The 25,647-nt window shown below is 33.3% G+C and overlaps 3 protein-coding genes across 6 annotated transcripts in view; 2 read left to right on the top strand and 1 right to left on the bottom strand.

The window, feature by feature from the left end:
• Positions 1 to 25,647, bottom strand: part of LOC105218054 (semaphorin-2A) — a 250,973-nt gene that overhangs the window by 222,542 nt on the left and 2,784 nt on the right. The window lies entirely within an intron of this gene.
• LOC105218053 (adenylyl cyclase X E-like) lies at positions 7,336 to 16,271 on the top strand. 2 transcript variants are annotated; one of them, XM_011193387.3, is made up of 19 exons: positions 7,336 to 7,553; positions 7,651 to 7,797; positions 7,863 to 8,022; positions 8,156 to 8,523; positions 8,587 to 8,705; positions 9,696 to 9,840; positions 9,907 to 10,043; positions 10,111 to 10,396; positions 10,861 to 10,923; positions 10,997 to 11,097; positions 11,171 to 11,389; positions 11,461 to 11,707; positions 12,664 to 12,753; positions 12,847 to 13,115; positions 13,175 to 13,269; positions 15,039 to 15,190; positions 15,260 to 15,389; positions 15,463 to 15,678; positions 15,849 to 16,271. In XM_011193387.3, the coding sequence occupies exons 1-19, from the start codon at positions 7,440 to 7,442 to the stop codon at positions 16,154 to 16,156; spliced, it is 3,366 nt and encodes a 1,121-aa protein (XP_011191689.1). In that variant the 5' UTR covers positions 7,336 to 7,439; the 3' UTR covers positions 16,157 to 16,271. The 2 variants fall into 2 exon arrangements, with proteins under 2 accessions (XP_011191689.1, XP_054088809.1); XM_054232834.1 differs by having other exon boundaries at positions 15,463 to 15,663.
• LOC105218052 (adenylyl cyclase X E-like) lies at positions 16,375 to 24,037 on the top strand. 3 transcript variants are annotated; one of them, XM_054232832.1, is made up of 18 exons: positions 16,375 to 17,133; positions 17,194 to 17,334; positions 17,399 to 17,543; positions 18,459 to 18,829; positions 18,891 to 19,015; positions 19,251 to 19,407; positions 19,480 to 19,616; positions 19,685 to 19,973; positions 20,038 to 20,121; positions 20,192 to 20,286; positions 21,124 to 21,342; positions 21,409 to 21,655; positions 21,732 to 21,824; positions 21,889 to 22,157; positions 22,234 to 22,328; positions 22,975 to 23,126; positions 23,189 to 23,606; positions 23,670 to 24,036. In XM_054232832.1, the coding sequence occupies exons 1-18, from the start codon at positions 17,026 to 17,028 to the stop codon at positions 23,960 to 23,962; spliced, it is 3,438 nt and encodes a 1,145-aa protein (XP_054088807.1). In that variant the 5' UTR covers positions 16,375 to 17,025; the 3' UTR covers positions 23,963 to 24,036. The 3 variants fall into 3 exon arrangements, with proteins under 3 accessions (XP_054088807.1, XP_054088805.1, XP_054088808.1); XM_054232830.1 differs by having other exon boundaries at positions 21,736 to 22,157; positions 23,670 to 24,037; XM_054232833.1 differs by lacking the exon at positions 23,670 to 24,036 and having other exon boundaries at positions 21,736 to 22,157; positions 23,193 to 23,415.

Here is a 25,647-nt window from a genome sequence, read left to right on the forward strand (position 1 = left end):
AAGTTTCTTGGTGCGCACTTTAGCCGCAAGTAAAACTTTTCATACTGACGTTAGCAATTAGTTTTATTTGAACATAAATTTCTGTTGTCAGGATTAATTTATGAGCGGTTAAGTACTGATTGTACACACACACACACACATGTACACTTGCGTAGTTTATGTGCAAACGCGTTGGCAGTAACAGTAAAAGGTGTGAGCGTAATTTAACTCACAAGCAGTTAAAGTTGCATTTGCCATAGCGTTAATCCGGCTGCATGTGTGTGTGTGTGATATCGTGATAATGGTTGTGAGAAATTGCCACTGATATCAGAATAATGCTTTAATGATTCTATCGAAATTAATGGGACCCAGCTGACTGAAAAGGATTAACGAGATTTGTGAAGGGCTCGAAAGTGTGCTTTGCTGTTGGAGGAATCTCTTCATTTGTCTACAGAGACGATATGTCTGAGATTTCTAAAAAAAAAAACAGAACAATCGACCAGCTGAAGGAGTATATGTTCCAAGAACTGGTTGTAGGAATTTATTATGGTTTTTTCTTCATCAAATCTGCAAGATGAGTGAACTGCTGGATAATTTCTTTAAACAAGAGCTTAAATCTGTACTAATCATGAATAATCTCTTCTTATGGATCAATAAAAAAAACCGGTTATTAAGAGCATCTTAAGAGAATCTTAAACATTAAGGCAGTAAGTCTGCTTTACAGGATTCAAAAAATCGATTTTTTTGTTTTGTTTTAAATCTCTTCCAAAACTATCCAAGAATATGTCTTGAAAATTCCAGAGGCCAATTCGACATATTTTCGAAGCTAGAAGCTAGAGCAGATTTAGTGGTCGAGCGTCGAGCAGGTGCGAATGCTCAGGCAGACTTTAAAGCGCGATTTCTCGAGTTTTCATTTTCACAAGTGTTAGAAAACGGTGCCGGCGATAGCAAAAAGAATATATGTCCGATCGAAACAAACCAAAGTGATCTAGCTTCAGTATTAAATTATCTTCTATTTGAACTAAAAAAATTTTACAAAAGATTTTTTTTTAAACTACTTGTTTTACAACTTAAAATCAATTTTTTTTCATAAAAAAGTGAATTTTTTTTTGAAACTTCGAAAATTTTGAACTTCTTCGGTATTTTTTTAGTTCATAAAGGGAAGAAACTTATAAAAATTAAAACAAAAAATGTGGTTTCACAGTTGCAGATGCATCGGACGCCCTCCATCACCGGCACCGATTTACTAGTGCTGACTTCAGGTGCTCCAGAAAAATACTTACAACTTTGGAATAATTTCAATATTTTTTAATAATAAATATTGTTTTTTAAGCCTTAAATATAGTACACTATCGTCTTAAAATTCCGTTTACCGCAATCATTTCCTTCCCTTTAAAAAAAAAAAAATTGCTAAAAAACACTTTTTTCGGCGTTAAGGCGTTTTTAAGGCAGATACTGCCTTAATTTATGTTGAGATCGACATAATCAGGACCACTAAACTGGGCACTACTTCGAATAAGTGGTAAACTAATAAGAGATCCCACGTCGTTTAGTTTGGGAAGAGAAACTCCATTAACAATGTTAAATCCGACTTACATCCAACTACACACTACACTATATAAAAATCAAAGGGACAATTCTTCGCTTTTAACCAGATCCCCTTCAAAAGTCATCGGATTTTCTTCAAGATAAATCATACTTCAGCATCAATAGAATGATAAAGCATATCCAATTCTGCAATGGAGGCATGAGGTGCTTTGAAGTTCAGGTAATTGAGATCAAAACGAATCCCAAAAGTGATATACTGAATTCACTTTTTGAAACAAACAACTAGTTAAGGAAATATCAGAGATAGTAACGCCTATCTTAGCTAAATTTAACCGCCTACCTCCCGTTGAAATCATATTAAGTCTTCAAGAAAATTCAAAGAATGCGCTATATATAGTATATATAAATGTTCATAACATAATCAGAGACTAATCAAGTTTATGGTAAGTGAGGGTACTAAGACGGAATGTTTGTATAGTGAGACAGTAGACATGCTGTCTACTAGCTACAGTCACCTAGCAAACAGAATAGTAGTTTATTGATCTAAAATATGCACAGCAAATCAAAGAAGAAATATATTAGTATATTTAGAATGGACCGACGGAGAGTCTAAGGACATTTAACGTACCAGTTTTAAAGCGCACGCTGACAATATTTTTCTCAGTTAAATTATTTTAGTGAAAAGTTCGACTGAAAAAACTGAACAGCCTTAAGAAAATCTTTTTTCGAAATTTAACCCTATATATAGCTTACAGGAAAGCCCGTGCATAAGAATGAAATCGAGACAATTAGAGGGCCACTATTTATTTTCCGATGTTGTTGATTATCGGATGATATGATATTCTGATATTATAAAAAAAAAATCGTTTTTTCTTAAAAAATTTCTACAGATGGCGCTGTACAAACAATTTAAATATTCCTTATTTCAGTTCGAACATCAGATTGCTTGCTATTCTTATGGATCTGGGTTAAACGCAATTACTTCCGTAGCATAATTACCAAATCGTCCACTCTGTGACTCGATATACAGTGTCGAATCTACCTGTTTCAACATACATATAAACCTGAAAACTAAATATTTTCAGTAATAAATTGAAATTAACCAATAATTAGCGCAATACATACGCATATCAATGCCGAAATTATACCAAGTATTGCTAATGAAATTTGGAATGCAATTAATTTTCTATTAAATACCACAACACTAAATCCCACACAAATCTGACAGCTTAAACTATTTGTGCGCTGACCTTACAGATAACATATATATAATGTAGGAGTGTGTAGGTGTAGTGATCGTAATATATTGAGGCATTTAAATCAATAAAGCGATATCGGTGAAAAGCCATAAAATAAATTTGAAACTAAATCACGCATTACAACAACAAATAGGATTTATGTTCATATACTATATGTGCGAGGTGTTTTAAAAAAAATAACAAGAATTTAGTTTTTTTGAAAAAGAAAATATTCGTTCGCCTTTAAAATAATCCCATTTAATAGTGTGCACTTATGCCAGTTCCTTCCAAATGTTCGAAACACTTCTCAAACTCGATTTTTGAGATAGCCTTGTCTTTTATAGTACTTCAAGGGTATATACATATGTATATCAACATATCAAAAAATAAAAAAAAATTGACAAGTGGACGCTCCAAATCCATGAAATTTTAAATTTCACAATTCCCTCTATTTTTTGATAACATCAATTATATATATTAGTTTGTCAGGTTTATCTCCCTTCCGCTTTTTTGCTCTTTATTCAATGCTTTATAAAATTATAAAAAGTGTTTTAGTGATCGGATTTAGTACAAATATGCGCCGTTTCGTTCGATAATCAGTTTCCATCTAGACGGCAACTTCATAATACCCCCTCGTAGAAGCCCCCTAATTATTTGCGAAGAACTCGGACAGCCACTTTTCACAAGCCTTTTTTGAGGTCAACTTTACACCATCAAGGGCGTTCTCCATGAACAGGGACAGGTGGTAATCACTTGGTGCTATGTCTGGGCTATATGGTGGATGCGATAAAACCTCCCATCCGAGCTCTCGTAGCTTCTGATGAGTCATCAACGAAGTGTGTGGTCAGGCGTGGTCCTTCCTGTTGTCCAATTCTAGGCGTTTCTCGTCGAACGTCTGCTTCACGCGGTCCAGTTGTTTGCAGTAGATGGTAGAATTAAGCGCCAGGTGGCCATATGGGAGCAGCTCATAGTGGATAATTCCCTTCCAATCTCTAATCTCACCAAACACACAGCAAAACCTTTCTGACCGTCAATCCCGGCTTGACCACTGTTTGGGACGATTCACCGGCCCTCGACTACGACCGTTTTCGCTTGATATTGTCGTACGTGATACATTTTTCATCGCCAGTCACCATGCGCTTCAAAAATGGGTCGAGTTCGTTCCGTTTCAGCAGCATATCGCAGAGGTTGATTCGGTCCAGAAGGTTTTCTTGCGTCAAAGATGTTTGGTGACTAACTCCCATCTCCCGTGCAGAGTCATGAGAAGCACATGCCGATCTAACTCAATGTTTTTCATGATTTGATAGGTATTCGTCGTCACAGGTCTTCCGCCGGCTGTCTTATCCATGGTGTCGTTTTCCCCCGCTATGAATCGTCGAAACCATTCCTCCGCAGTTCGAAGTGATATAGTACCATCCCCCAAAACATCATTAATTTCACGGAACGTTTCTCCAGCGGATTTGCCTTTAACGAAGGAAAACTTTAGAATTTCAGCGTTAGCGAACTCCATGTTTAGACGTCTATAACTGTTGAACGCAATATCCAAACTAATCATGCATAGCGTCGTTTTGTAGGTTATGTTAAGACCTTTCCAAGATGTATAGTATTGCCAGATACGAGCTCTGTAACGTTTTAAACATAGCCGCTAAATTCAATAGACAAAAAGGCGATATTTGACAACCTTATATACCTATCTATATATACATATTTGTGAAGACTGGACCGTGTCAGTTGACAAAAAGGAGGCTATTGAGTTGTTCTTTTATTACTTTTGAGTATACATATATGTCTATTGACTTCCACATATTGAAACGCTTTTGTGTGAGTGTCTGTATGAAATCGAAGTAAAATGGCGCTTAAGTGAAATGCTGCCAACACACTTTTGTGTCACTTTAAAATCGATTAAAAGATAAGCGCTTCATATCCGTCGGATCATATACGTATCCGTTTCGAAACTCCACCCCCCACAACAACAACACAACACAACATAACGCTAGCTTTACATTTGCACGTGAGTGTGTGTGTGCGGAGAAGCACTTAACGCTAAAATGTTACAACAAAACAAGTTTGCGAAAACCTGCTTTAAGCATAACGACACCTACATATAGACCAATTTCAGCTGACTGTTTGACGGCTTGCTTGAATGGAATTTATAACGGTACACATATGTATGTGTATGTATGTGTATGTGTGTGCATGTGCGAAGGTGTTTGCTTTGTTAGTCACTTTGTTGTTGGTTACGCTTGAGTGGCGCGACAGCTCATAAAAAGGATTACGCTTTAGCGAACACACACACTGACACAACAATTTTTTGCGCTTTTTTCAAAGGTTTTTTTCACTAAGTTTACTTGCTTCTTTCTTGTTGTTGTTGTCGTATTTGTCATTAAGTGACGGCGTTAGGTGCTCCTTTGTTATTAGCAATCAATTTTGTTTTACTTGTTATTGTTGTTGTATATATGTCTTTCGGTTGTGTAAAAAGGTGGATTTGTGTCAAAATTGAATTTTGAACGTGCGCGTTTCAAACTTAACAAAACACGTCTAGTCGCGTCTACTTGTTGTCAACAACAACAACTAACAAAGGCTTTGAAAAGCTTGTTAGCAAATCGCACAGCAGGTGTGTCACCATTGAAAAGGTCGAACCTCGTCGTACTTTTCTTACTTTTTTCTGTGATTTACCTTTATTTCACAAATATTGACACCAAAAATGCAAATTTGCTCATAAAGGAAAACTTAAATTTATTGTGCGCTATTTTAAGAATATCATAAACCTGGTGGTGTGAATAATATTTAAGCAAAGTATAATGAAGCTTGAGTGTATTATAATACAAGTTTTTATAAAAATCCTTAATTTTTTTCGGAAAGGCTTTTTAACCTTATTTGTGAGCTTTTTAAACTTTTGAAATCAGAAATAATCAAATTAAACTCGCTGTAACTGCTTTTATTCAACTTAAAAGGCAAGATAACTAACTGATGAAAAAAACGTTCGTAGAAAGATAGACAGAGGTCCAATATCGTACCAGAATAATATACTCTAATTCTGGCAGCATTCGAGTTAATTCGAGTTAGATTAATTTAACTTTAACTCGAGTTAATTCGAATCAGATTAATTTAACTTTAACTCGAATTGGCTCGAATGCTGCCAAAAATGAAAGTATATTATCTTGGTACGACATTGGACCTCTGTCTTTATACGACCGTTTTTCTAGCCTTTAGTTAATCTACGGTAAACAATGTCAAATCTGTAAGTATAACTAAGAAAAATTCACGGAAAGCCTTGCGATCCAGAGATCGTCTGAAGCTCAAAGTTTGTTGAAATCTCAGGTGCTCACGATTAAACATACGTATATAATTAAAACATGAGCTGCAGTGCTGTAGTGGACTAAGACGTGAATTATCACTACCGAGGGCTTGGAATCTATCACTATTCCAATCAACTTAAAAACAAGTAAGAAAAGGCTAAGTGCAACCGAACATTTCTCGCAATTTATTGATTTCGTTCTATTAAGATATCACACAATTTGACCCATATATCTTCCTTCCGCTTTTTTGCTCTTTATACAATACTGTATAAAAAGTGTTATAGTGATCGGATTTAGTTCAAATATGCGCCGGTTCGAAAATATGTTTTCATCTAGACGCCAAGTTCAAAATACACCCTTCCTATTGGCTAATTCTGGACGCTTCAGGCAGGTCCAGTTTTTCGCAGTAGATGGTAGTATTAAGCGACCAAACACACAACAAAATATACCTGGCCTTCAATCCCGGCTTGGCCACTGTTTGGGACGATTAACCGGCTTTCGACCACGACCGTTTTCGCTTGATATTGTCGTATGTGATCCATTATTCGTCGCGAGTTACCATCCGCTTCAAAAATGGGTCGAGTTCGTTCCGTTTCAGCAGCATATCGCAGACGTTGATTCGGTCCAGAATTCCCTCTAAATTAAATTAAGATATCAGAGAGGAATACCGATATTTTCGGTGAAAAATTGCATCTCTTCCAAGCCTTTGCAAGCTATAGATTTCACGTTCTTTTGGGAATCAGAGACCTATATAATACCATCAACAATTGTTCTCTACCTAAAATCTGGCGTTTTCACTAGTCTAGCTTAAATACGGGCAATACTCTAAAGAATATGACTATAGATGCCCGAGCTCCGACCGATCAAAATGTAGGCCGAACTCTACATCGAACTCTGCAGACATTTTCACTTTCAGCACTTATTCAGTTTAAGATAATAATAGCCGAATGAAGCGCTAAAAGATGGTATTATGGAATTCCAACATTATCTCTCAATATTATTAGTTTCATTATTTAATTTATTTTAAGAAATTATCAATGGTATGATGCTGCCTAATGGCGTTCGTAGCATAAATTGGAATTGTCTTCAACAGGTCAGACGACTTTGTAAATTTTTAAATTATATTAAGTTTGAGTATCAAATGTTTTAACGCGTTTATAGGAAAACGTATAAAATACAAATAATATACTTCATCTGACTCGATCTGTGCATGTAACGTCTGTGCTGTTCGAAATTTTTTCTTCAAATATTCTCGATAGTGTAAAGAAAGACAATCAAAACACACACAACCAAAACTGAGTCAATTGTGAAAAGAGACTTTAAATTTATTTCTTCAGGTTCAAAGGAAAAAAAATTTAAATTAAATTCATATAATATGGCTACGCGTCGTTCAATATGGCGTCAGGACGCAAATTTATCGATATCCTTTTCTAGAGATATAGCCGATCGCACGAAGGGTAGTCAGAAATGGGAGATCAGCATATTGAGGGTAAAATGGACAAGATGAAGTGACACATTTTTATTTTATTTTTTATTTTTTTTTTTTTTGGTGTAAATAATTGAAAAATCAATTTTGTGAACTGCAGGAACATTGCAAGGACAAGGATGTGGAAGAATTTTACAAAGCCTACATGCGACGCCTGCATATGAATCAATTATATTCGTTTCTGACAATGCTCGTGCTGAACACATGCATACACTCTGGACTACTCTTAGCGACACTATCGCCCCTGGTCTGTAACTATTCATTAATATGATTTTTTTTAATATTTGTATTAATTATTTTAATATATTATAGGAAAGAAGAGAAATCTACATAGACGTGTGCATATACATTGGTGCTACAATACTGACAATCATTATATTTGTAATCAGTATAAAAACAAATTCTCATAAATCCTATATGAGTGTGCCGAATTTGACAACGCTAGTGGTACTCATAATACTCATCGGCATGGGTGAGCTTGTGGTAGAACAACAAAAAAAATTATTTTAATGTTTTTTTTTTTAATATTTTTAGAGTTGTTCATAATTTTTTATTATTTTAGAAGAGGACCTAACATTTTTTAATATTTATTTTCTGCTCTACAGACGTTTCTGTTCCGCTGCTGCATACCTATAGGCGCACCATCACGCTACCGGTGTATATGAATTTCATCGTATTCTCAATATATTGCTTCTTTCCGATTGCCAGCGATGTGTATGCAGTTTGCTTGGGCATTTTGTCATCGGCATTCTACATGGCCTTTTTAAAAATACAAGTCTATTTTTGGATACAGCAGGGTTCGAAGAGTTTCGACTACACAAAAGGCACAAGCAAATACATAGCGATAGCTGCTATGAATCTATTCGGCATTTTTATGCGTTTTACTCGTGAAATACTCACACGCATGACCTTTCTGGATAAACGCCAGTGCATAGAGGAGGATCTGTTGTTCCATGCGGCTAAAGATCAGGAGGTTTGCATGGAATACAATCAATATATCCAGTGATTACCAGTTAAAGTTAATTATTTTTTATAGAAAAGTCTGCTACTGAGCATGATACCAGCGCAGATTGCCAAACAAATGGAGGAAGATGTTAAGTTGCGTATTGAGATTATGAAAAATCCGGCCTCGGCGAATTCGTTGGAGAAGATAAGGTAAGTGGAGTCGTATAATACATTTTTTGTGCCAAATAGTTCATTATCGCATATCGTTAATTCGGATGTAAAATCGTTCGACTGCAACGAAATTGTGTTACGTAACGAAATTTCGTCACGTACGCATATACAGTTAACCATCTTAGCGTGGGTTGAATATGATTTAATATTTTGTTTTCATTTATTTGGTGTAAAATTTGATTCTTACAAAAATTGCAGCAGTAGGTTGCCACCTGTTTGAAATTGGTAAATTTTTTTATTATAATTAATCAAATATTTGAAAACGAGTATAAAACAAAAGAAATTTTCGGAAAGGTAGAGATTTAGTAAAAAATAAACTTTCTGGAGAGATGCCACCTATTTTTATTTGATTATCCTTAAAAAAATTTTAGATGAACATTAAGAATATAGTGAATTTTTAGATTATTTGATTCAATGCTCTCTTTTTATAAAAAAAATATATTAGAAGGTTGCCACCTAATTGAAATTTTAAAGTAAAAAACATAGTTGGGCAAAGAAAGAAAAAACTACGAAACGGGCTTTACACTGAAGAGGTTCAGGAAATTGAGCAATTGGGTAGACAAAAAACCAGAAGGGTTGCCACCTTTTCACATTTTTCCCATTTATTTTTTATATACTAACATATGTACTTTTGAAAAAAATAAAGTAAAATAAAATAAAATGAAATGAAATGAAATGAAATGAAATGAAATGAAATAAAATAAAATAAAATAAAATAAAATAAAATAAATTAAAATAAAATAAAATAAAATAAAATAAAATAAAATAAAATAAAATAAAATAAAATAAAATAAAATAAAATAAAATAAAATAAAATAAAATAAAATAAAATAAAATAAAATTAAATTAAATTAAATTAAATATCTTCTGACCGTAACACCCTTTCATTTAATTTCATTAAATGACATTTTATATGAAGCTGAAAGGTTATTTATGAAGTATTTTTTGAAAATCACTTCATTATTTTAGAAAGCTCTTCATAGAACCTCACGACGATGTCACAATTCTTTATGCGGATATAGTCAACTATACTAAACTGACAACAACATTGGATGCGAAAACGCTCGTAGAGACGTTACATGAACTCTTCGTGCGATTCGATGATGCCGCAAAGGTGAGAACCTCCTCCACATATACATATTTATAACAATAATCTCTAAGTGACCTCTCCAATTTACAGGAATTCGATGTATTGAGAATTCAATTCTTGGGCGATTGTTATTATTGTGTGGCGAACGTGTCCATGCCCAACGAAGACCACGCCAAAGCTTGTGTGAAGCTTGGATTGCGCATGATCAACGACATACGTGATGTGGGGTAAATAAACGCATGTTTATTTGAAAGATTTTCACATGACAAAGAATTCTTTATAAAATTTTTATAGAGAGAATAGAAATTTAGGCATTGATATGCGCATTGGTGTGCATTCTGGCAGCGTATTGTCCGGTGTAATTGGCGCCACCAAGTGGCAATTTGATATTTACTCGAAAGACGTTGAAATCGCCAATCGTCTGGAAAGCACCGGCGTACCCGGTCGGGTGCATATAAGCAAAGAAACATTGGAACGATTGGATAAAAGATTCAAATTTGAACCGGGTACGCAGGCAGCGCGTTTTGATCCACTTTTGCGAAAACATCAAATCACCACTTTTCTAATCATAACACCGGAGGTGAGTACGCAAAAAAAAAAACAAAGGAGCAGTTTAGAGCTTTAAAAAAGGCCTCACTTTGTCTATTCGAGGAAAAGGTGTCGGATTTTTTTTGTGGACTTTATTAAGCATTAATTTGGTAGCATAAAATTTTTATCTATAATCTGGCCTACTGAGTCAGTTTTCGGAGCCACCCACGGTGTTAGAAACTGGATCTAGATCTACCAAGGGCTTGCTAGTAATGTACGTACGTTTAAGGCTAGACATACATATTTCACGAAATGGTGGATTTCGACCATAAAACGGTCTCCAAGTTTAAATATTCACGTGCTGAAACTAGTCGACCCGAACAAACATTTTGTTACACATTTCCACTATTTCAAGACCCCAAAGTCTACTTTAGACCGGCCTTTAGGTTAGGTTGTGTTCAGAATCATCTCAACATGAAACATATATGTTACATATTTTTCTATATTTCTAACAAGCTTGACGAAACTTCGCAAATGGTGCGCCGATCGATCTTTGTGCGAGGCTTCTCCACAGATGAGGTAAGTCTGAGCTAAAATTTCTTTTCTAATAAGACTCTAAAATGCTTTCACATACATATTACATTGAAAATAGGGTTTGGAAGAGATGGATTCATTTCAAAAAATGAAAACACTCGTGCATACTGAGATGGGTCAAGAGAGTAGTAAATTTCCAATATTCGGTTTGGTGCAGCAGTAAGTAAATACCGTTAATAAATATCTATATATATATTTTTTTTTTTTCAAAATTTCTTTCACATATTTTCAGGTATAAAAAAATTATATTGGGACAATATACACGCACCAGAAGAAGTGAGGGTGCTAAAACCAACTTCTATGCGAACATTTCATGGCTCTTTATGTGCTATAAGAATTGGCGTTGGGAGTACAACTACATTCAGCAATCCGATATACTACACAAATACAGTGTACTGATAGCCATGTTAGTTACATGGGGCATAGTGCTAATACAATACTTTAATGGCGTGTAAGTTTAAAAGAGCAATACAAATCAAAGTCTAGTCTATATATATTATATATCTATAATCGTTTATTCAGGCAATCTGTGCTATTTTGGAATACGGCATTATTCGGAAATCTTATTATACTGCTCACCTTTTGCTTTGTGTGGTATAGACGGGCGTGGTCTTGGTTTTGCAGCTCAACACTTCTAGCGGGACCCTCACATCATGTCAGTCACTGGTTATTCGTACTCTCTGACAAAGCACAACGAAACTTCAAATTTCGTACCGTCGTGTATTTCTTGATAGTACTGCTGGGATTCTGTTTGGTTACATTTCAAATGGTAACGTATACACATGCATCGATACAGCTTTATTATATGTACTCTCGCAACAAAAGTTGCTAAGAGAGTATTATGGTTTTGTTTACATAACGGTTGTTTGTAAGTCATAAAATTAAACGAGTTTGATATAGGGTTATATACATATGTATATCAAAACGATCAGGATGACGAGACGAGTTGTAATTCGAATGTCTGTCTGTCTGTCCGTCCGTGTGCAACGGATAACTTGAGTAAAAATTACAATATCTTGACGAAACTTGGCACACATGTTCCTTGGGTCGGTAGGAGGGTTACGAAATCGGACCAATGACACGCCTACAAAATGACTAAAACCGAAAACCTAGTGTTATAACTAAGACATAAATAAATATATGAAAGTAAAATTTTGCATAAAGGATCGTACTAGGAAGGGGCATATCTAGATTTAATTTTTTTTAAGTGGACGTGGCACCGCCTTTAAATAATTTTTTTGTTAATATCTCGGATCCCCGGATATCGAACATGAACAACTCAGTGCCTATCTCTCAGATATTTTAATTTCATTCAGAGATAATCTTTCTTCTAAGAGTGTGTCTCTGTTCCAAAAATTGTTAAAATCGAGTCATAAATTTCTCTATTTCGCGTATACCTAATTATTGATTTTTCAAATATATATAAATTCCGTATATATTGGTTAATATGTGAGATATATCGAGGACTATAATAGTGTACCTTATAAATTTTGACGGGTAGCCGGATACATAATCCTTTCGAACAATCGAAGACCTCATATTCGATATATAAGAACAGGACAGGTATAGAAAAATCAAAGTTGGGAAAGTCTTTTAAACGAAGTGGAACCGCAAATCCATTACGTATATTCACGTGAGAATCACAAAACCGGCCATAGATCTAAAACAGACAATAATCCTCCTCGACTCCAGTACTACACTTCTATATACATGTATTTTCTTTAGCTAGATTGCAATCAATTCCGAGTTGTGAATGACGTTATCGAGACACATGCATATCAGGCTGATATAAATAATATATGTTTTGTACCATGGGTAAGTCGAACAAATTTATGCAAACCTACACAAAAAAATGTATAATCTTAATACTAAGTTGTACGAGCTATTTAATTACATACTTTTCTGCAGGCCGTTACCGACTCATTGGTGATACTTTGCGGTGTCATATTTCTATTTACGCACGTTTCATACATATTTAAATGGATCATTGCGCTGACCGTGACCATTTTTTATATAATTGTAGTTTTTGCGGTGTTTGATTTCTTGTTCGAATATAGTGTAAGCTCCAATCCATATCTCTTTCCTGAATTCGCACATCTAATGGTGTTGTGTAGAACTGCCTGGATATTCCATATAATGAACAGAGAAATTGAATTTATTTCGCGCATGGACTTTAAGTGGGTAATCCATTGATTTGTTGTGGATGTTGATTTCACCATGAACATTTAATTTTCAGTTGGAAACATGAGTTGAGAAAGAAAAAGGATGACGCAAGATTTACAAACGAGACGATTTCGATTTTAGTTGGTAACATATTACCAACACATATAGGTAGATCTATACAATCTATTATATAATATATTATTATTGTTTTTTTTTTCACTTTCGAAGACATATTAGGTTTAATTAGCGAGTAATAAGTCCCGTTCCACAAGTTCATATATTTTCATTAAAGTTATTTGGTGTCATTGTCGAGTTGTAAGACCCGTTTCACAAGTTGAACTATTTAGCTTAATCACCGACTAGTATGTCACGTTTCATAAGTTCATATATTTTATTTGAAGCTTATCGACTAATAAATCGACTTTGTTCTTAGTCCTGTTGCACAAATTCATATATATTCCTCGAGGTTATTTAGTGTAATAAACGATAAAAAAGTCCTGTTCCGCATCTTCATATAAATTCCTTGAAGTTGTTAGATTAATTGATTAGTAGTGGTCTTGTTCCAGAAGTTCATATAAATTCATTGAAATTAATAGATTAATTGATTAGTAGTTAGTCGCGTTCCACAAGTTCACATAAAATCCTTGAAGTTAATAGATTAATTGATGTGCGGTTAGTCCCGTTCCAAAAGTTCAGATATATTATTTCAGGTTATTTAACTCAATTAGTGAGTAGTAAGTATTGTTTCACATACAATATATTTCCCGAATTTATTTAGCTTAATTATCCCATAAGCCTTGTTCCACAAGTTCAAATATATTGCTTGAGGTAATTAGTTTAATTGCATATATTAGGTTGGCTTCCGCTTTTTGCTCTTTATTCAATGCTTTATAATAAGTGTTAAAGTGATCGGATTTAGTTCAAATATACGCCGCTCGTTGATAATCTGTTTCCATCTATGATTCAAGCGGTTCAGTTGTTCGCAGTAGATGGTAGAATTAAGCGTCTAGCCATATGAGTGCAGCTCATAGTGGATGATTCCCTTCCAATCCAACCAAACACACAACAAAACCTTCCTGGCCGTCAATCCCGGCTTGATCACAGTTTGGGACGATTACGTGGCCTTCGACCACGACCGTTTACGCTATGTGGTCCATTTTTCATCGCCAGTCACCATCCGCTTCAAAAATGGTGGGTCTAGTTCGTTCCGTTTTAGCAGCATACGTTGATTCGGTCCAGAAGGTTTTTTTGCGTCAAATTATGCGGCACCCAAACACCAAGCTTTTTTATGTGTCTCCAGCCTTCTGCAGATGGTTTAAAATGGTTTGGTGACTAACTCCCATCTCCTGGGCTATGTCACGAGATGCCACATGTCGGTATAACTCGATGTTTTCCATGATTTGATCGGTATTCGTCGTCACAGGTACTCCGCTGTCTGGGTTATCCGTGACACCCGATCTGAGCCGTCGAAACCATTGCCCCGCAGTTCGAAATGATAGAGTCCCCCAAAACACTATTAACCTCACGGAACGTTTCTCTAGCAGATGTCTTTAAAGAAGGAAAACTTTAAAATAGCGCGAATTTCGGCATTAGCGAACTCCATGTTTAGACGTCTATAGTTGTTGAACGCAATATCCAAACTAGTCATGCGTCGTTTTGTAGGTTATGCCAAGACCTTTCAAGATTTATAGTATTGCCAGATACGAGCTCTGTAGCGCTTTATACATATTCGCAAAATTCAAAAGAGAAAAAGGCGGAAGGGAGATATTTAATACATGTGAGATATTAATATATTTTCCCCCCAAACTTCCTGGATGGAACATATACCACATTTTAGTATAACTAACGAGTATTAAATGGTGTTTCACATGTTCATATATATTTTATGCCTATTTAATATACATATATTTCTTCTGTTTCCTAACACTTCCACATAGTAAATATTTACATGAAAGATCTGCTGACGAGCGACGTTTACTATGAGGAATATGAAAATGTGGCCGTGATGTTTGCCACCATACGAAATTACGATACCGAACAGGTTGGAATGCGTGTTTTGAATGAAATCATTTGTGATTTTGATGAAGTGGTGAGTGTTTCTAATAATCTATACTTTTTTAATGAAAATAAAATGCGTGATAATAATTCAACGTTTTAGCTGAGCAACTATCAAGGCATCGATAAGATTGAGAAAATTAAAGTTGCCGGTTGGACATATATGGCAGCATGTGGTTTGAATGCGACTAATACAACGGCAAGGAAGAATCGAATGTTCATCTCAAGATCTAGTAAGTATTGGTGGCGCTCGTATTTAGCACTTCATTATATATTCTCATATATATGTAATATTCTGTCATTTAGCAAGCGCAATGAATTTAGCTTTATCGCGAAGTTTATTCTCAAACATAAGCGCAGAGACGTTGACTATACCCAATCAAGACAGTTTAGTTTTGGAAAATGACGTTGTATTCGTTATGCTAAGCTTTGCTTTGGATCTACTACATAAAATGCGTGATTTTAATGAGGAAAACGTACAAAGTGATGATACGAAACGTAGTCAAGGTGCTTTACGTATTGGTAATATATTTAAGAATTTAGTGAAAGCTCAATTAGAAGCGCATTAAAGATATTTTTTGGAAACATTTTTTGAATTAATAAAAAAAAAATATTTTTAATGTGTCAATTCAACTTCGGAAGTCTCTGTATATACATATACATATTTATACGCTTTAATATCTCTTTCACAGGCATATCAAATGGACCTGTTATGGCCGGCGTTGTGGGTTTGTATAAACCATTTTACGATATTTGGGGCAATGCCGTCAATATGGCCTCACGCATGGACTCTACCGGTTTAGAGGATGCAATTCAGGTTACCGAGGAGACCGCAAAAATATTGCAGGCTTTCAATGTTCAGTGTACATATAGAGGACAGACGTATGTAAAGGGACGCGATTATATTCCCACTTATTTCGTAAAAATTGATGATGACTTACATTTCGTTCAACGACCAAGTCAGAGTAATCCAACCGAATTGAATACTGAAACGCAATAAGTTTGTATAACTAACTTAAGTGATATTTGTAAATGCTTAAAGTAAAAAGAAATTTATGAAATTATAAATAAATTGAGTGGCCAGTGGTCGAGAATTAACGAGTCTTTGAAAGAGTTGATTGTGGGATCATATATTGATACTCAGTAGTATCTAAAATGAGCGAAATGTTATGTTAATATCTTCGAAATCTGTCAGATGATCAATCTCTACATCTCTACATTGAGATAATATTGTGATGATTTCACTTTCTAGTTAGAAACTATAAGCTTTGTTGTTTTCAGTATTCCCTTTACTGAATCCAGAAATCTATTGCACAAGCGTCGAACAAAAATTAACTCTGGAAAGCCTGTTCAGGCATTATGTTTATCTGCTCCCAAAAAAAATTTCAATAAGATCTGGATAATCATCTGTCGAATAACCTCTTGAAACGGAAGGCAACTGCAAGCAGTATGCCCGAAACCTGCTAAGAAGGGTTCTAGATCTATTTGAGTTGATGTATTAGAAAGAAGTCCGAACAAGGTCGACGACAAGAACTGATCAGGATATCAAGAAAGGTTTACCAATAGAAAAAACCAAACGAAAAAAGTTTATTCTTCGAAACTATAACTTTCAAATGGGAGCAAAACAGAAGAAACGGCAGTAGCAACTTCGATCTCTAAGTCAGCTTTTCGAAAAATTTCTAATTTCGTTATTTCCTAAGCATAAATGTAAACACCTGTTAAACGAAATATGGTGTGTACGGCAGCAAACACGATAGGAGAAAAATGTAAAAAGAAAGCCCAACGACAACTCAAGTATCAAAATAAAATCAGCTGAAACTGTCGTTATGATTTTTCGTTAAAATTTGATTTATAAAAAATCAATAAACGATGTACGCAAGTTACGATCGCAATCGCAAATTCTCAGTCAATGTTGGCGATATATTAGACGACGTAACCAATCAGTTCAAGGGTAAATATGAGCTGAGCGTGTTAAGGGTAAGACGCGTCGACTAAATGTTTAGAAGATTGATTACAAAATTGCCGAGATTTTCTTAGGAACATTGTCGCAAATATGACGTGGAAAAGATTTATCAAACCTACATGGCGCGGCTGCTAAGAATACAATTAATCACATTCTTGACGATAGTCATCATCATTACGGCCATCTATTGCGTGCTCTTGATCGATTCTGATATGGTTAAAATAATATTATTTTCATGAATAATATTAGCGAATTTGTGTAAACAAAATGTGATTTTAGGCGATGCTTGACATACCAATCTATGTGATATTCTCGATTCTGGCTATCGTGGCCATATATATTGGCATATGGAAGAGGGCGATTGCGAAATTTGCTTGGGTTATTTACGTAGCTGTTCTATCCATAATATTTATTATGATAATGGGTGAGTCAAATTAAAATAAAATTAAAATTAAAATTAAAATTAAAATTAAAATTAAAATTAAAATTAAAATTAAAATTAAAATTAAAATTAAAATTAAAATTAAAATTAAAATTAAAATTAATAAATTAATTTTAAAATTAAAATTAAAATTAAAATTAAAATTAAAATTAAAATTAAAATTAAAATTAAAATTAAAATTAAAATTAAAATTAAAATTAAAATTAATTTTAAAATTAAAATTAAAATTAAAATTAAAATTAAAATTAAAATTAACATTAAAATTAACATTAACATTAAAATTAAAATTAACATTAAAATTAAAATTAAAATTAAAATTAAAATTAAAATTAAAATTAAAATTAAAATTAAAATTAAAATTAAAATTAAAATTAAAATTAAAATTAAAATTAAAATTAAAATTAAAATTAAAATTAAAATTAAAATTAAAATTAAAATTAAAATTAAAATTAAAATTAAAATTAAAATTAAAATTAAAATTAAAATTAAAATTAAAATTAAAATTAAAATTAAAATTAAAATTAAAATTAAAATTAAAATTAAAATTAAAATTAAAATTAAAATTAAAATTAAAATTAAAATTAAAATTAAAATTAAAATTAAAATTAAAATTAAAATTAAAATTAAAATTAAAATTAAAATTAAAATTAAAATTAAAATTAAAATTAAAATTAACATTAGCATTAAAAATAAAATTGAAATAAAATTGATAATAAAATTGAAATAAAATTAAAATTAAAATTAAAATTAAAATTAAAATTAACATTAAAATAAACATTAAAATTAAAATAAAATTAAAAGTAACATAAAATTAAAATTAAAATTAACATAAAATTGAAATTAACAATTATTAAAATTAACAATTAATGCACAGTTGATTTTCAAATTCCTTTACAGATATCACTGTTCCCGTAGTGCACGCCGTCTCCTTTTACGAGATCACTATACCGCTATTCTACAGTTTCATTATTTATTCCATTTACATTTATATGCCGTTTACTAATCACCTTTATCCTTTCATTTTGGGCGTTTCAATATCATTGTGTTATATTATATTATTTCTGTCGATAACATATCGCATGAAAGTTGATGGCAGTACGAATATGGATGAAGAAAAAATTATATCAGAAATCTTGTTTATGGTGGGACTCAATCTATTGGGCTTATTTTTTCGTCTACCACGTGAGATGGTGGTACGACAAACCTTTATAGACAAACGGGAATGCGTTGAAGAAGATCTGCTGTTGCATGCTGCCAAGACACAGGAGGTACGTTAAGTAGAAAAATCAAAAGTTGTATTTTTTTTTTTTAATTTTTAATTTTCTGCAGAAAATATTACTGCTAAGCATGATACCTGGACCAATTGCTGATAAAATAGAGGAGGACATAAAATTGCGACTCACGCGGACGAGCTTAACTTCACGCAGACGTTCATCGTTTCAGCGAGAAGCGGAGTGAGTATAAAGCGAATGAAAGAAAGAAAGTGCCTCTGGGACCTGGTTTAGCATTAATTTCGAACCATTATACTGAAAAGAAGTTTACAATGTTTGATATCTGACTTTTGAAGATGTGGGAAGCTAAAACTAACTAAAAAAAAGCTAAACTAAAGTCTATAAAGACCTTCACTTGTAAAATTTATCTTTCAGTAATTACTAATCGACCATTTTCCATCTACTCTCCATGCTTTAGACTACTATATAGAAAACTCTTTATTGAAACGCACGACGATGTGACAATACTCTATGCGGATATGGTCAACTATACGAAGCTAACAACAACGGTGGATGTGAAGACACTTGTAGAAACACTACACGATCTCTATGTCAGATTCGACGATGCAGCGTTGGTAGTTAATTCATATTACAATTTAAATATTGGAATGTTAAATTCTCTCTATGTTTCTCCCTGCCTCTTTCAGGACTTGGATGTTCTAAGAATACAATTCTTGGGAGATTGCTATTACTGCGTGGCAAATGTTTCGATACCGAATGAAGATCACGGTAATGCTTGTGTGCGCCTCGGTTTACGTATGATAGAGGAGATACATGCGGAGAGGTGCATAACTGTTTTGTAATATTTTTGTTTTTGTAACACTAACTAATACCTTAATCTTGTCTCTATAGAGATAATAGAGACCTGGAAATGGATATACGTATTGGCGTGCACTCGGGCAGCGTACTATCGGGTGTTATTGGCGCCACGAAATGGAAATTCGATATTTACTCGAAAGATGTTGAGATCGCAAATCGTTTGGAGAGTACCGGTGTACCGGGACGTGTGCACATAAGTGGTGAAACACTGGAACTGTTGGATAATGAATTCGAATATGAAGATGGTACCACGAAAGCACTCAATGATCCGCTATTACAACAACACAGCATACGTACATATCTTATTATACCGCCGAAAGCTGTAAGTTTTGTTAATTTATTATATTTAATAATAATTGCGCTGAATTTCTTTTTTCTTCTATAAGTACAAAGGCAAACAGACGGTCTCAAATCCCACGTTAATGAGTAAATTTTCGTTTCTGAAGGGCTCACCGCTGGGATCTGCGTCGGTATGTCCCGATTTAATATTTTCACATTTTTTATTTGTAACTAAGTTTTATTCGATATTTTATCGGAAAGGATCTGAGAACTGTTTATTCCGGTGATATAATACAAAGAATGGTAGATATGGAGATGCGACGAGAGAGTACAAGCATTCCGGTCGAAACTTTACAGTAAGTACTAGGTTTCTATATCCATATAATTATTATTATTAATTTAGATAATATTTTTTTTATTATAATTCCAATTGTAATTATATTGGTAATTGTAATTCTATTGATAATTGTACTTGTATATATATTTGTATTTGTAATTGTAATAACATTGGTAATTGTAATATAATAATATTTGAAATTTTATTTGTAATTGGTATAGGTATTTCTAATTATATTTTTATAGATAACGGTAATTGTATTGGTAATTATATTTGTATTTGAAATTTTATTTGGTATTGGTACTTGTAATTGTATTGATAATTTTATTTGTATTTGTATGTGTAATTGTAATTATAATTGTACTGCATGCATGTTCAATGATATGTTCAATGATATTTGAACAGTAATTGTACTTGTATTTATGTTTGTAGTTGTATTGCTAATCGTATTTGTAATTGTATTTGTATTAGTAAGTGTATTCGTATTTGAAATTTTATTTGGTATTGTACTTATAATTATATTTGTAATTATAATGTATATGTAGTTGTAGTTGTACTTGTAATTGTACTGTATAGGTATTTTAATTTATATTTGTATTGATAAGGTGATTGTATTGGTAATTGTATTTGTATATTTGTATTTTTATTTGAAATTTTATTTGGTATTGTACTTGTAATTGAATTGATAATTGTAATTTTATTGTACATATTTCTAATTTTCTTTGTAATTATATTATTAATGATATTTGTATTTGTTATTGTTTTTGCATTTTTAATTTTATTGTATTTTTTATTGCATTTATTAAATATTTTAATTTAACAATACAAATTACCGTTATAATTACTTTTTTTTTAGATTTCATCGCATATTCTTTGGAAAATCGCGACATCTTACACGTTTCGAGAGAGAAGAGCATAATTTCCGTGTGAATTTCTCCTGGTGGTTTATGTGTTTCAAAAACTGGCGCTGGGAACACAACTACCTGATACAACCAGATATTAAGCTAAAATACAGTGTGCTTGTTTCATATATAATTATCTTATGCACGATTTTCATGCAGGCCATCAATGCCAGGTAAGTAAACTGAGTGAACATTTTAATTTTCCCTATGCAACGGTGAAAATTTTAAAACGTTTCCAGACAAAGCATAAAATTTTGGCTCTTGGTAGCTGTTGGAAATGTAGTGATGCTGTTGGTGTTAGGCTTGGTCTGGTACAAGAAACTGCGGGAAGTATTTCAAAAAAATTGGTTCTTCATAAAACCGCGCAATAAATACAGTCGTTTTATTTACGGTCTGTCCGAATTTACACAAAGGGAGTTTAGTGTGCGCATCTGCATTTATTTGGGCATTTTAATACTACAGTTGAGTTATACGCTAATACAATTGGTAAGCAAAATATTAACATACACGAACTTATTATTTGAAACTAAAACATTTGTTCTTCTAATATACATTTAATCAGTTAGATTGCGATCGCTTTCGTATTGAAAATGAGGAAATCGAAAATCTACTCTTTGAGGATGGCACCAAGGATATACTGTGTTTCAACACCTGGGTGCATGCTTTTTGGTCTAATATTAAATTATAATTATTTTGTTAATTATTTCCATATTTTGCAGGCTGTCACGGAGTGCATTGTTATGAATCTATTTCTAAATTTTCTATTCTCCGGCATTACCTACATTATCAAAATAGCTATTGGCCTGCTTACACTCATTAGTTACATAATTGTCATAACTGTGTTGTATGATTTTGTCTACGAACGCAGTCTGAGTTGTAATAGTCACCTCTATCCAGAATATTCGCATATATTTGTCTCCATACTGACACTGATCATATTTAATATGATTAATCGACAGAAAGAGTTCATCTCGCGTGTGGATTATTAGTAAGTACTCGTAAGCTAAATTGTCTTTTAATAGCGTTTCATGAATATTTTTACTAATTTTTTGGAATTTTTTTAGTTGGAAGCGTGAGCTAAAGAAGAAACAAGAAAACGCTAGGCTAACAAATGAGACGATTTCCCGTTTGGTCAGTAATATTTTGCCATCGCATATAGGTGAGAACGTTCTGGTTTTTTCTAATTAGAATAGTTCTGAGATCGTATTATTTAAAAAGGCTGCATTTTGAAAAAAAGCTTAAAGAGTATTAAGTTTTTGTTACGAAAGGTCTTTCTTAAAATCCATTGTCCATTTAGATTACCTTCATAATGATCTTGCTTAGTATTAAAAAGTTTAAAAACATTCATTTTCTATGGAAATCTAGCAAAGCATTAAAAGTTGTAATCAGCGCCACCTATTGTAACTTTTAGGTAATAAGAAACTTTAAAATTGAATTAGTATCTACAGCAATTCTTTCCAGAATAATCCAAATTTTTTGATACAATTTAACCTACTTTTTGGTGTATAAGAAGTCATGATGGTTAGAAAAATTTTGAGATATTCTTATCAGTGACGTAAGCTTTTGCTTCACATGAGCTTTATCAAATACAGACATTAATTTCATTTTTTTTAATAGAGAGAATAGAAATTAGACAAAAATATAAAAATATTGAGCGCTCAATATCGATCAAATATTAGTTTTGATCGCTTCTTAGTTTTACCATAATGTATAAAAACAGTTAGAGCTCGAAAAATCCCTCAAACATTCAGTCAAACATTATTGCCTTATTCGCAGAACTTATCTGATTTATTTCATCCTTTTAGTGGACATTTATATGGACAATCAGCTGACCAACAAGCTCTACTACGAAGAATACTCCAATGTGGCTGTGATCTTTGCGACCATTTTGAATTTCAACATTGAAGTTGTTGGTATGCGTGTATTGAACGAAATAATTTGCGATTTCGATGAAGTGGTAAGCAAATTGCTAATTCTAGCTTTCGTTAATCACTTGTACAATCTGCAAAATATACATAGCTAGGCACATTCAAAGGCGTGCATAAAATTGAAAAAATCAAAGTGGCCGGTTGGACGTATATGGCGGCATGTGGCCTAAATACCACCGGCACAGGGCATAGGGGGTCGCTGGAACAGCGCTCTAGCGCAGTCTCATTCGCATTCAATTGGCGGCGTGATCAGTTGGCCAATAGACAGGCGGCCATTAGCGAGCTATATGTTGCGGATGTTGCGGATGTTGAGGAAAAGTCTACAACCAACGTGCCAAGACGTCGTTCGGTGCGTATGTTCAATGATGGCGAAGAGCCAATCACCGATGATGATGTGGTTTATGTGATGGCGCGCTTTGGTTTAAGTCTGTTGCGTACAATGGACAATTTTAACAAAAACAATTATTATCACGACAATGATAGTCAAGTAATTGGTGATTTACGTGTTGGTGAGTAGAAGACAAGTAAAGTAAATAATTATAACAATTAAATTGTCCAACACTATATTTAAGGTATAGCGAATGGTCCCGTTATGGCCGGTGTTGTTGGCCTGTTTAAACCACATTATGATATCTGGGGCAATTCTGTGAATATGGCCGCGCGCATGGACTCAACTGGCGTGGCTAATTCAATACAAGTGACTGAAGAAACTGCCAAAATATTGACTCTGCACGACATACATTGTATCTATAGAGGTGTTACATATATTAAAGGACGCGGCTCCATACCGACATATTTCTTGGATATTGATGAAAATTTTCAATTTAGAAAGTTTTCATTAGACGGCACTGAGTTGGATCCATGATAATAATTTGTAATATATTATATAATATAATTATGATTATAAGCTAATGTGAAATAAAAATCTATTTATTTAAATATTTTAAATGTGAAATAAAAATTAAATGGTATAGTAAGATAAATTCCAACGGTTATTCGTCCTTTTATAGGTTAGGGTTTAAAGAACTTAAGATCTATTCTTCTATTCCATCATAACTACAATAGCGTTCGGTCCGAATAATATACGGAGGAACTAGCAAGAGAAGAATAGCGATTTCGGAGAGAACGTAAGAGAGAAGGAGCAAAAACTTAAGATGGTTCTAGATATACGAAAGAACTGGTTTTCTTTTATAGAAAGAGAAGAATGGCGATTTCGGAGAGAACGAAAGAGAGAAGGACCAAAAACTACAGATGGTTCTAGATATACGAAAGAACTGGTTTTCATTTATAGAACAAAATAATAAAGAAGGGTCATTTAAAATATTACCAATGGATCATTGAATCTTGCTACGAGTTTATTATGGTCTATTGGCTTAAGTTTTTGAGGCAAAGGATCACGAAAAACATATAAATCATCTTTATTTAGCTTTCCTATAACAAATACATATCTATTCAAGAATATAACAAAGCATTTCTTCATGAAAACTCTAAAAGTCCTTCCAGGACAACATAGGAATAATAAGAAGAGAAGTGAAGAATTGCTCAAACTACATCTAATCCTCTTCAGTAAAGCTCTATTTTATAATCCAGCAAATGTTCAAATTCAAGAAACCCAGCAAAGAAACCAAGGAAACCACCAAGCCGAGGAAACCAACGATCAGTTCTCCTAGTAGTAAAATAATGACTTTGGTCGATACCCCAAAATAAACGACCAAGAAGAGATCATACGCGGTATTAAATACATAGTGGAGAACAAAATAAGATCTATAATTAGTAAGATTCTTCAGTTAGCTTCTTCTTCTTTAGCAAAGCAGTCCTGGGTGGACCGCAACTATTTTCTTCAAGAGCTCGAAGGGACATTAACTTTTATAGCACGAGAGGAAAATCTTGATCACCGGCTTGTGTAGATCAGGATAGCCTTTCGACTTATTTCAGAAGACAATGAAGAATTCAAATTTTGAACCTTAAAAATGTTTCTAAAAATACAGAGCTTAGCTCCAGAATATCCTTTGAGTCATATATGACTGTAGGAGCTGTAACTTCAGCATTATTAAATTTCATTTTAATTGAGAATATTAAAAGTATCAAATAAGATGTCTCTTTCACATGACTATAGCAGTGTCTTCCGCAGCTTAAAATGCAATTCAACTTAACCTTAAAATATGCTAACTGACAGTTGCTTTGTAGCGCTAATATATTGCACTTGACAATGGCAAAAGGACAGAGAGAGAGAGAGAAAGAGCATCTTTGAAATTTCTTGGCAACAGATATCTTAAAAATATTATATGACACCACAATATTATTTGGTTCTTAGCGATATCAAAGCTATATACAAACATTTTTGTTATAATATCCGATATCCTGCTTAGCTTGCTCTTTGCAGCTAATGCCAAAAGCTGCAACACACTGAGTGCTCCCATTGTTTTAACATTTTGGGTTAGAGGATTTTGCCAAAATCATAACTACTTGACTATTTACAGACAAACATACATATATACAAGCAAGAACAGCTATAAACTCCTTAACTTTTGAATTTGACAATTTATTTTA

Source organism: Zeugodacus cucurbitae, chromosome 6 (genome assembly GCF_028554725.1).
Source record: "Zeugodacus cucurbitae isolate PBARC_wt_2022May chromosome 6, idZeuCucr1.2, whole genome shotgun sequence".
NCBI classification, from domain to species: domain Eukaryota; kingdom Metazoa; phylum Arthropoda; class Insecta; order Diptera; family Tephritidae; genus Zeugodacus; species Zeugodacus cucurbitae.